The following is a 12789-nucleotide window of genomic DNA, read 5'->3' as shown; positions in this document are numbered from 1 at the left end:
TAGCCTGGGAAACAAGAGCCAAACTCCGTCTCAAAAAAAAAAAAAAAAAATTATAGCAGGGTAAGCAGGGTATCTTCTTTACCCCTCGAAACAGGGCTGCAGGCAGTTTTTAGTTTGTGACCATTTCATGAAGAACTTTAATTTGGGAGAAGTTATATTTAAAATTTGCATCTAATATGCAAGATAAATACTTCAATATAAATTTGAAGTGTGCAAAATCACAAGTTGTTTTAGGTGTCAGGGTGCATGGTACACTAACTGGCTAAAACGCAGCAGTCGTGTAGAGCAGTTTATCCTACAAAATAGCTGAATAGTGATTAAAGAGTACGTGCAAAACAACAACAAAACCACAAAAACACCAAGTGGTATCAGCTGGAACCTCTGAGCAGGTCTATGAACTAAACAAGTTCTTATTTAAGCCATGTTTTCGGCCAGGCGCGGTGGCTCATGCCTGTAATCCCAGCACTTTGGGAGGCCGAGGTGGGCGAATCACCTGAGGTCAGGAATTCGAGACCAGCCTTAACGTGGAGAAACCCCATCTCGACTAAAAATACAAAAAAAATTTAGCTGGGCTTGGTGGTGCATGCCTGTAATCCCAGCTACTCGGGAGGCTGAGGCAGGAGAATTGCTTGAACCTGGGAGGCGGAGGTTGCCGTGAGCCGAGATCGCGCCATTGCACTCCAGCCTGGGCAACAAGAGCGAAACTCAGTCTCAAAAAAAAAAAAAGCCATGTTTTCATTTTAAGCCACTCATGGTTTCATCCTTGAATTCCCCATTAATTAAAAAAAATTCTCAACTATGAAACACAAAGTTTCATTATTGTTTTGATGTTAAAATAAAGCAGGCTGAACTCTCAAATCCCCAAAGAATACAAGCTCTCAGACTATAGAAAGGGAAACAAGTATAAAGGCCTGAAATTATTTAAGAGGTTTATAGGATAATTCAAAGCAAAAATTTAGTAGCATAATGAAAGAAAAATGTGATAAAAAGACAAAGACAAACGTTCCAATTAATTTATTTAAATTCATTAATGTTGCAAAAAATATGTGCGACAAATCAAGACACAAGTTATATTCCTAACAGGTCAAAGCAAATATTACATCTCCTTAGTAAATCATGACCAACTGGTATTTCTTACAGGGACCACATTAATATCTTGCACACACAGACATCAGAACTGAATTTCTGACAGTACTAGGTTGGGCAACATCATCCTAAGAGTAGGAAAATATCACAGTACATTAATTTTGTCTAAATGACAGCAATGAACTTGTGGTAACAAAAGTATTTTTGAAATAGATGGCAAAGTGCGTTAATGTCTTAAACTCTGAATTGTGTTCTGTGTGAATAGTGCTCCAAGGGCTGTGCAAGTCAGTGGCCCTGAACACCATCAATATTTACTAGCTAGGTTTACACAAATAAACAAGCAACTGTTAAAAGGACATTAAACTTTACAAAGTCCACATACAAAAAGTGCAGTGTAGAAGCTGATGAATGTTATTTTCCAAGTTCCTCCTTAACCAAACTGCATAAAAATTTCAAAATGCAAATATTTTAACTTCTTGTTAAACATGATTCTAAGACATCCTACAAGCCTAATATCATTAATTTGAAAGCACGAAATGATTTTCATTTGGTGCTTAAGTGCTTTATGTGAAATTTTCATAGCATTTTACTTAGTTCTCAAAACATAAGTAGGTCTATTATAAATAGTTGCAACATACTGTTATATTCAAATTTTAGTGTCACTCCTTACTGTTAAACATGCCATATTACTTTATTTTCAATTATCATTTAGAACTTCAAAGGAAAGTTACATAACTGGGTCTCACCATTGATCTGATTCTAAATTCATTCACAATCTCAAGAAGGGCAGAGGGGGATGCTCGCCAGGTAATTCTTTTGTATTAGCTTAGAACATTTGAGTAGATAATACCCCACTTCCCTCACCAGTTGGCCTTCCCATTCAAGTCTAAGTTCTTGACTCTTTCTCCCAGCAACTCAAACTACACAATTCCTATGACCTATGACAAGACAGACTCTTTAACAGCAAAATAGGTCTAACTTGTAAATACATACATTAATGCCTCTTTTTACTCTACTCCTCTCAGATTTGTGGTCCATTTCTCAAATGTCCATATAGGATTGGAGAAAAAACAGGCATGAAAACAAAATAGAATGGTGTAGCAATCTCTATTTTCAGCCTATCTCCTACTCCCATTTGCTTGAGCAAGTTTAACACTTCTCCACATATAACATGGAAAAAGGAAGCATGAACCTACCGTAACATCTCTACCAACCTCATCAGGAAACTGGCCTGTTCTATCTGATATGTCCTAATCCTAATTTATCACTTGAAGAAATATAAAAAGCCACTTCTGTATAAAACACATTTCCAAATTCCCTGAGCATTCACATAAACAGCCAAACAGAAATGTTATATAGTCTTTTTAAAGGGCCTCTATCAAAAAGCAGATCTCTTACCTTTTTAAATTCTGGAATTACGGTTGAAAAAATTCTAGCTACAGATATATGCTTGCCAATCAGCATATTTCAATATTCAGTGCACTTACTAGTGATGTCCATTCTGGAAGACTAAATCAATGTTCAGCAACAGTGAAATATGAAAAAAAACCAAAAACCCAAAAACCCTCAATCCTAATTTTTTAAGTGCTGTAATTGCTAACCTCTGCTCGAACTTGCTTCTGTATGAAGAGACAAAGACAGAGAAAATGTGAATTCTCATCATAGGTATGTATTATCAACCTTTCCCCCTTCAATCCACAGTCTTTATTCACATATATATATATATATTTTTTTTTTTTTTGAGACAGGGTCTCGCCTGGGGCTGGAGTGCAGTGGCGCGATCTCGGCTCACTGCAAGCTCCGCCTCCCGGGTTCACGCCATTCTCCTGCCTCGGCCTCTCTGAGTAGCTGGGACTACAGGTGCCCGCCACCACGCCCGGCTAATTTTTTTGTATTTTTAGTAGAAACGGGGTTTCACCGTGGTCTCTATCTCCTGACCTCGTGATCCACCCGCCTCGGCTTCCCAAAGTGCTGGGATTACAAGCGTGAGCCACCGCGCCCGGCCTATTCACATATCTTGCATGTAGCCTGCAGGGTTTCCTGATGCATACAAGAAATGGTACCACCAGCTGTCATATATAGTACTTCCCTTAAAAGGACACACATGACCGGGCGTGGTGGCTCAAGCCTGTAATCCAAGCATTTGGGAGGCTGAGGCAGGCAGATCACGAGGTCAGGAGTTCGAGACCAGCCTAGCATGGTGAAACCCCGTCTCTACTAAAAATATAAAAATTAGCCGGGCATTGTGGCGTGTGCCTGTAATCCCAGCTACTCAGGAGGCTGAGGCAGGAGAAATGCTTGAACCCAGGAGGCAGAGGTTGCAGTGAGCCAAGATTGCGCCACTGCACCCCAGAATGGGTGACGGAGTGACTCTCTGTCTCCAAAAAAAAAAAAAGAGGACACGCATACAGTAGCATATTAGGTAACAACTATGTCTTTATCCCTTTATAAAGGTTTGCTTTCTCTTACTTCCTAGTTTTATCACTTTCCAATGACTCTGCTGGACCCTACTTAGAATCATATTTCTTCATATCTCCCTCTGAGTTAAAGACTGTTAAGCTTAAATTGTGGGGTGAATAGAACGTCTTCCCTTGGTGCTTGCTTAGGAGTATGATCAAGCAGAACACAGAATCAAATTATTTCACAGAAAGACTTCTGACTAAAAAAGGGGCACTTAGAGCCTAGTGACAGAAGCATTAAATTAAGCCAGTTAAATTAGATCCATGATCCCAACAGAAAGATAAAAGTACAATCACATATACTTTCACCTCAGTCAGTAATGGGAAATTAAAATGGAATAATATGGGAAAATGTTAACTTAGCTATAGATTAGAAACAACAGACTTAATAAATGCTCTTCCTCTAACCTACTAGTTATGATCTTAAATCTTACAAAACATTTATTGTGGGTACATCTCTATACCAGATTCCATTAAGGTGTAGGTTAAAGCAGGTATCCCTTTAGTTTACTGATTCACAGCACCTCATTTTCATTATATCCCAGGTGTTATCACTGTTGTCTCTGAACTTTAATGTTTAACAGAATAGTCTTCTTCTACTTTAAAAAAAAAATTCAGAAAAACATCACTTTTGCAACTGTATCTACAGTTAGGAGCAATGACTGCAAAATCAAAAATCAAAATAATGCAAAAAAGAGTTGAAGTTATTCTTCATATTTTTTAAACTGAAGAACCAAGTAATGTGGTAGAAAACCACCTATTAAAAACCTCAGCCCATTTTGAGCAAGATAAAGATGTATAGATGAAAGACTACGTTAAATCGTCTACAAATATAGAATCTAATGACAAATTCAATACAATTGTTTATACATAATCCTTATATGGTAAATTCAGAAGGAATGCCTAACTTGTTATTGTTAGTTTGCTTCTTCAACAAAAAGGGTTCCTAAAATGTGAGCAAGCAGTAATGGTTTTGGCTCAATTCACTGTAATGACATTAGTTCAGGATCTGCCAAGAGCTGCTGGATCTGAGTTAAGTCAGGAGGCTGCTGAGGAATGTTTCATCCTGGGAATCCTCCAGCATCTCTCTCCTATAACTGGTTTTAAGTTAGAATGCCAAGTTTAGGACTGAGGAGGACAAGAAGTATAGGAAAGTTCCCTTTTGTAACAGAAGGCTTATAAGTACATGAGAATGGTAACAGCCACATGTGTGTTCAATCTAGGATAGACTAAATCTTAAAAGGTTAGCTCACATCCACTTCAATTTTGCTACTCTAGGCTACTGTTTTGTAAAATACCTTACAGGAAGGGTTGAAGAGTAGCCATGACCTTCAAATTTGGAAGGTATTATGCTTACCAGCTGTATATGAGCCTTTCAAGTATATGACACAACATTAGATCAATCTGTTGTTTTAGAAATAATTTTGTCGGTAATTAAACTTTTTGTTTGGAGGCACAAACACAATTTATTTCAATGTAAAGGTACTTACCAAATGAAACAGTTTAAATGCTTGGAACAAACGTGTTATCCAAAACAGCACAATATAATGATGCTAAGACTTACAAAATTAACCTAATTTACAGTATTGTCAAATATGATTTCATATAAACTTGAATAAACACATCTAACTAGCTCAAACAACTACTGAGTTCAAATAATTGATATGGAAGTATTTTGGTAAAGTGCCCATAGTGAGAGCAGTTTAAAAAGCAGCCCCTGTTTTCTATAGAAAAAGTTGTGACAGCGAATAACTCATCACATTCTCTGCAATACTACTCAGCACTCACACACGCTCAGGGGAGCAATACCCTGGACACATAGCTTATTTCACATTAGTGAACAAACTCAAGGTTTTTATAAAGTTCTGACTTTGGGCCAGAAGATAAAATGTCCCATATATACATATATACAAACCCTAATTCCTACCCTCTTAAATCCTCTAGTTCTAAAAATGGCTTTTTGACTTGTCTTTAAGTTTAGAAAGGAAAAAGTGTGCAATGCGCTTGCATTTGTACTTGCTGAATTATGAAACAATATATGTTAAATGAGAAAAAAACCTTGGGATGGTACTAATACACTTCGATTATATATATGATCTTTGGGTATTCATGAGAATCAGTTTAACCATCTGTTGCCTTATGAGAAACTTAATTTTCTAAGTTACCCAGGAAATGTATTTAACCATTTACAAAAACAAAAATTCTAATATGCACTTTACAAAATCGTGGTCTTATATACCTGCATATTTCTTCCATAAGACAGGTACACATTAAAAAATATTGCTCAATAACATAAAAATATATATTATTTCTTTCCTTTGCCATTTATGCATATAAATATTTCACCAAAGAAGATGCATCATTCAATAAACAAATGCCAAAACTGCTTTATATAAAGTGTGGTTCTCTATTTAGCAATATAAAATATAAAACGATAATACAGTTAGCTATTAAAGAGCTAAATTCAAGAAATTTGCAAACCAATACAGCAGTGAACAGTCCCTTGTATAATACAAAAGTCCATTACGAAAAAGTCAAGTCGATTTTGTAACAGGTTACATAAAAATATGGGCCAATAAATGCATTATGAATGCAAAAACAGCACTGCTCCATCAGCACATTCTTCAGTCTTGTTTGGACTAGATGCCAAACTTACTGTTCATTTTTCGGTTCATCTTGTTTTCCATTAAGTTCTTGATCAACTCTGTTTAATGAAGAATACATATAATAAGAAACCAGCAACTAAACAATTTTCTTTCTAAAAATAATGACTATTTAAGCATAGAATATTACTCTGTTAAAGACAAAGCTTTGCAAAGAAGCAGACATAGTAAAAACAGTTCCAAACATCATTTCCCCAACCAGAAAAGAGAATTTTTAAAGGCAGGAGGACACTGGCAAGAAATGTGACTGTTGTTTCTTTCAAGATTATAAAATACTTTACATACAAATGCATATAAACTTTCTTAAAAGTTCAAATTACATGGCATATTGAAATCTTGACCTGTAACTTGGCTGTGGTAGGGATCCAGGTGGTAAGAAACTGGCAGGAAAAACAACTCCCTCAAAATGATTCTGTTAACTAAAATATGAAAGTGCCATGAATGCCACCAATTATCAATCAATATTTTAAAATCCAGTGATAAAAAATGCATCCTTATAGAACCCATAATTATTCTCCAAACCTTATTGGTACACATTTTGTGAATGCCTTAAATTGGTTTTGACAGTAAGAAGCCTTAAGAATTGAACATTCAAGGCCGGGCATGGTGGCTCACGCCTGTAATCCCAGCACTTTGGGAGGCCTAGGTGGGTGGATCACGAGGTCAGGAGTTCGAGACCAGCCTGGCCAACATAGTGAAACCCCATCTCTACTAAAAATACAAAAATTAGCCAGGTGTGGTGGTACGCATCTGTAGTCCCAGCTACTTGGGAGGCTAAGGTAGGAGAATCACTTGAACCCAGGAGGCAGAGCTTGCAGTGAGCTGAGACCATGCCATTGCACCCCAGACTGGGTGACAGAGTGAGACTCCGTCTCAAAAAAAAAAAATAAAATAAAAAAGAATTTAACATTCAAAAATATCTAATATAAATTAATTATTGGTTAGGCACAGTGGCTCACATCTATAATCCCAGCACTTTGGAAGGCCGAGGCGGGCTGACTGCTTGACCAGGAGTTCGAGACCAGCCTGGGCAACGTGGCAAAACTCCGTCTCTACAAAAAATACAAAAATTAGCCAAGTGTGGTAGTGTGCACTTGTAGTCCCAGCTACTCAGAAGGCTGAGGTGGAAGGATTGCTTGAGCCCTGGAGACAGAGGCGACAGTGAGCCGAGACTGCACCACTGCACTCCAGCCTGGGTGACAGAGGAAGACCGTCTCAAAAAAACAAAACAAAAACCCATCAAAAAGCTTATTTATTTAGTGGTGGGTTGGACATCAGTCATATCAAAATTTAGGCATGTGGGGATTAGAAGGATTACATAATTACGACATAATAATTACAGACAACCCTTCAAAGATAACAGTCTATTACTATTACATATGTGGTGGTCTGAATAACTGATGCAGGGACCTTAATCTGGTATTAGATATAGAAAAATATTTTTCATATGTTTTAATTCTTATCACCCATTACTGTGCCCACCTGAATATTAGTGAAACAGACCTAAAAGCCCTGGTCTGTGGTAAAGCCAAAGTACATTTTAAAATATTGTTATAAAAAATTTGGAATGTATTTCTGATAAGGCATGCAAAATATATCAGATCCTCTTAACATCTGAAATACCCTTACCAACTAATTTCATAATTATTTTTAAACTCCCCTGAAACATTTTAACAATCTGTATCTGCATGGCCACACTTGCATCCAGTTGCTTGAAAGAAACATTTTAAACATTTAAAACTGCTATCCTTTTTCTGTCACTGGGGACACTGGATCTCACTGTTGTCAACATTTCTTCAACCCTCTTCCCCACAAGCCCCTCAAGAAAATGGTTTTACCCCTTCTTCCCCTGCTCCCCCAAAACCTGCCATAGGGACCCATAGCTTCATACTCTTCTTAGCACCAGTACTTATCATATCATGCAGTTGTCACCTTAAATAAGCTCCCTTGCACCTAGCCTCTGTAAAGTTTGGTTTAGTCTGGGCATGGTGGCTGACGCCTGTACTCCCAGCACTTTGGGAGGCCAAGGTGGGCGGATCACCTGAGATCAGGAGTTGGAGACCATCCTGGCCAGCATGGTGAAACCCAGTCTCTACTAAAAATGCAAAAATTAGCCAGGCGTGGTGGTGGGTGCCTGTAATCCCAGCTACTTGGGAGGCTGAGGCAGGAGAATCGCTTGAACCCGGGAGGCAAAGATTGCAGTTAGCTGAGATTGGGCCATTGCACTCCCGCCTGGGTGACAAGAGCGAAACTCTGTCTCAAAACAAAACATGCCTCTCTACCTAAATTTAAAAATTAAATTTTATCATTTTCAGATTGACAAAAATTTATTATTTTTTAAGACTAAAGAAACTACAAAAACCAGAACGTTTTTGAAAGACACATGTAATCATTCTATTTATGGTTAAACACAAGTAAAAAAAAAAAAAATCAAGATAAAATAGTGACAGGTTTCAAATAATACATGTAAATAAAAAGTACAAGTTCCATATTTTTTCTGATGTCTAAATTACTTAACAGTATTAAAAACTTTTTTAAAAAAGGCTTAATACAGCACATTTTATCAACAAAGGCAATTCACTGTGAAATCTATGAAGCAGCTGGCTTCAAAATATTCTACAATTACAAATCATATTTCTAATTTCAGCCACTTGTCTGTCGAATGCACAGCAATGCCTAGAAAGGAATGAGAAATCAGCATGATCTAAAATCACTGTCTACATTTCTATGTTAAAGTGTTGGTTAAACTGTGAAGTGTCATATAGAAGTGTAAAACTGATTCTATCACAAGGCCTACTGAATTCTCACTCATCAACAGAAACAAAATGTGTTCAAAGTTAAGAATGTTCCAGTTAGTTACAGTTGGGTCCTTAGAATGGTCAAGATAATTACATATAAATCTCTCACCATAACTCTTAAGATTGTATTAAACTATGTTTTGCTAATTTAATTGCCAATATTTTAAAGATCTAACAAACTAGATCTAAATTCTACATTTTTCTAAATTATTATATAAAATTGTAAGTATTTTATACCCTTGCCTTTCATCATCTATGTCACGGTATCAATAGGTAATAGTTTGTTATGCTCAAAGCAGAAGTGTCCAAAATTAAATTTAAAATAGAAAGCGAAGTGTTTAACTGTTAAATGGGACACTGAGATTTTAGGTATTTTATCACGTGTAGAATTTGACTGGTTAGCAAGCCATTTAATTTAAGCGTAAAAGGAAATCAATGTTGGTTAGCCAAAGAATATATGCATTGCAAATATAATAATCAACCCCAGGGAAATTGAGAACTTTTAAAAAGTCTGCAAAAATATTTCAAAAGCACAAGTTAGCGATTTAAAGAAAATGGTGAAACAGATAAAGTCTTAAAGTTATTTGGTGTTCCAAATACCATTTTTAGTAATTTCTCTGGTTTCACCATTAGTACTTAGACTAAGAAGGAGAGAGAAGGGTCTGTGGTCTTTAATTGCTAATTGGCATCATATATGGCAATAAAACATGGTGAATCCAAGTCATATTCAACCTTAGGAACTCTGGGTTCACCCTGTATTTGGAAGTTGGAGTACATTTATATTTGCAAATGCTATTATCTTTGTCTACAAGCTAACCAACCAATAAGGAAGAGTTAGTCTGCAATGCAAATGGACTAGTCTAGATGCAACCCAGTCAAGGTGTGCATATACCTTTTTTGTTTCTTTTTAAACTTTTCTTCTTCATACCTTTGTAGGGAAGAGTTATTTCAGTAAATATACATGTTATGAAAATGAATAAAAACTTCAAAAAAACTACTAAAAATAAACTCATTTAAATTTTCCAGCAAAACCAAAAATATTTAATACATGATGTAGAAAGTAAAAATTGACTTAATAAATCTGACTTTCATACATTAAATAGACTAAAACCTCAGGTGAGCAGAACAAAGAAACTTTTCCACATGCATAGTAATACTCAGGTATTTATGTTAACAGCCTTCTATCAAGTCCAAGAAGTTACATGGAAGAATGTGAATCTGATATCAGAACAGAATTTCAGTCACTGGAAAACATTAAGGTTATGATGATTTAAATATTTTTATTTATTTAGCAATATGATTATTCAATAATAATATTCATGATGAGTTTACTCAAATTTGTTGAGCACTATGTTCAAGTTTGGAGAATGTTCTTTAGTATTGATCAATTAGAAAAATCATCTCTTAGATTATAACTAGTCTATAGAAGTATAACATGAATCACAACCAGAAATAATTTATCCTAGTTCTTCAACTGACAGCCTGAAGAAAATGCTAACTTATGGGGACGGTGTGGGAAAACGGCTTCTTCCTCTTTTTGTTACACACACACACACACACACACACACACACACACACACACACACCCCCGCACATACAGTTATAAAATATAATAAAGAATGAGTATTGAAAAGTATTACCCATTGCACATCAAAATATTAAGATCCAATACAATTAAGGAAATAAAACAAAACATACTGTTTTATGCATTCTGGTATGCCAACGTATTCCATGGGGACAAGTTCTGCTAGTTCTGCCAAATTAAAGACGTATCTAATTTTTTGGCTGAATTTTGAGCTATGGAAGAAAATAAAAATAATTACCTCCATATTTCTGACAAATATAATGGATACAATGTTTACAAGATACAAAAATCATGTCATTTTGAATGTTCAAAACACAAAAAGATGATAAATGTCTGAGGTGATGGATGTGCTAATCACCCAGGTTTGATCATTATACAATGTATACACATATCAAAATATAGCTCTGTATCCCATAAATATGTGTAGTTATTATGTGTTAACTAAAAATAAATGAAAAAAAAATTAAAGTCAATGGCTCTCAAAAATTACCTAATAAATGGTCTTGTAACAGCCAGAAGTGTTCTGATAAACCAAGAAGGATGTACAATGATTAGGGATTTTAGATTTTTCCGTAACCTGGAGTTTAAAAAAAAAAAAACACACAAAGAAAATTTAAAATTTCTATAAATTCTAATGCTAAAAGTCAAGACATCAATAAATATGTGCAAGTTTATACAAAATAATAGTTGAAAAATCTCACCCAAGAGTTCTCATTTAGGTGTGATACCCCTGTAGACAAGAAAATGCACTCTTGAATTCTGATGGTCCCTCCTACTGCTATGAAATGAACTTTACTTCATTTGGCCAGATTTATGTCCATAGTATTGCCTGTTATTAAATGTCTCCTAGCATACACATTCGCTTGTCTTCAGGACTCTGTTAACCAGGCAAAGAGGCCAATACTGAATGTAAAAGTAAACTATTCTCATTTTCCAAGACTAGGGAGAAATTGGTGCTAAGTTCTTCAAAACCATGAAAAGCACCGTGCAGGCAGTGAAGTGTTGAGTGGAGAAGATGACCACAGGAACAAAAACAAATCAGACCTAACTCCTATTCTTAAGGAATTTGAAGTTTTGATTAAAAATTAAAGGTATTATCCTGGACCTCTTCTTTTTAAATGACTAAATACTCATTGTATTATGTGTATTTCACACATAAAGTGAGATACATATATAATCACAAGAGCTAGCCAATGTCAAATTTAGATGTAAAGAGAAACCTATTAATGGGTCTGACTTGATTTAAATTAGCCACAGCAAGATCAAACCATTTGGAAGATCACATTCCTTCCATTAAGTACTGATGACTAACTCCCAAGACAAAACACTTCTAAAGCTTGTTCCAAAGAAAGATTACAACTAAATAAGCGCCATTAAGAAACATAAAGACTGAGCGCTGTGGCTCATGCCTGTAATCCTAGCACTTTGGGAGGCTGAGGCAGGTGGATCGCTTTAGTCCAGGAGTTCAAGAACCAGCCTGGGCAACATGTTGAAATGCTGTCTCTACAAAAAATACAAAAATTAGCTGGGTGTGGTGGCACATGCCCGTAGTCCCAGCTACCTGGGAGGCTGAGGTGGGAGAATCACCTGAGCCTGGGAGGTTGCCGCTACAGTGAGCAGAGATTGCACCACTGCACTCCAGCCTAGATGACAGAGTGAGACCCTGTCTCAAAACAAAACAAAAACAAAAACAAAACATGCTAAGCACTATAAATTAGGCAAAACTCAGAATGTAACGAAATAGGAAACATACTACATTCTCCATCCTTTGCTGAGATGTAAATAGCAGGAAAGTGTTCAATGTGGAGAAAATTGCACCTTATAAATAAGGAGAAAGTGTTCAATTAAATAAGGAGAAATACAGAGCTACTTTATAAGTTTGAAGAATTAAGGTTATTCTTTATAGAAAAATCAAAATTGATTTCCCTCACAATATTCTAAAATGATGCTATCTTTAGAAAATAGAAACCTGCCATGAAATTAATAAATAAAATTTAAAAAATAAATGGTGTTTTAAAATAGCAACAGAAGGCTGGGCGCGGTGGCTCACGCCTGTAATCCCAGCACTTTGGGAGGCCGAGGTGGGCGGATCACCTGAGGTCAGGAGTTTGAAACCAGCTTGACCAACATGGAGAAACCCCGTCTCTACAAAAAATACAAAATTAGCTGGGCGTGGTGGCGCATGCCTGTAATCCCAG

At 36.2% G+C, this 12789-nt stretch overlaps 1 protein-coding gene across 2 annotated transcripts in view; it reads right to left on the bottom strand.

The window, feature by feature from the left end:
• Window positions 1-999: 999 nt before the first annotated feature.
• The window catches only part of BNIP2 (BCL2 interacting protein 2), a 30548-nt gene continuing 18758 nt past the window's right edge, over window positions 1000-12789 (bottom strand). The window contains exons 8-11 of one of the 2 annotated variants that reach the window (XM_032175998.2): window positions 11082-11168; window positions 10705-10803; window positions 9899-9934; window positions 1000-6249 (exon numbers count right to left, since the gene is read on the bottom strand). In XM_032175998.2, coding sequence (XP_032031889.1) covers window positions 6198-6249; window positions 9899-9934; window positions 10705-10803; window positions 11082-11168 — 274 coding nt within the window. In that variant the 3' untranslated portion in view covers window positions 1000-6197. The remainder of the gene's footprint in view (window positions 6250-9898; window positions 9935-10704; window positions 10804-11081; window positions 11169-12789) is intronic. The other variant, XM_032175999.2, reaches the window with a different exon arrangement.

The sequence above is a fragment of the Hylobates moloch genome, unplaced genomic scaffold (genome assembly GCF_009828535.3).
Source record: "Hylobates moloch isolate HMO894 unplaced genomic scaffold, HMol_V3 SCAFFOLD_14, whole genome shotgun sequence".
Classification (NCBI taxonomy): Eukaryota; Metazoa; Chordata; class Mammalia; order Primates; family Hylobatidae; genus Hylobates; species Hylobates moloch.
This window is presented reverse-complemented; position numbering and strand designations above follow the sequence as displayed.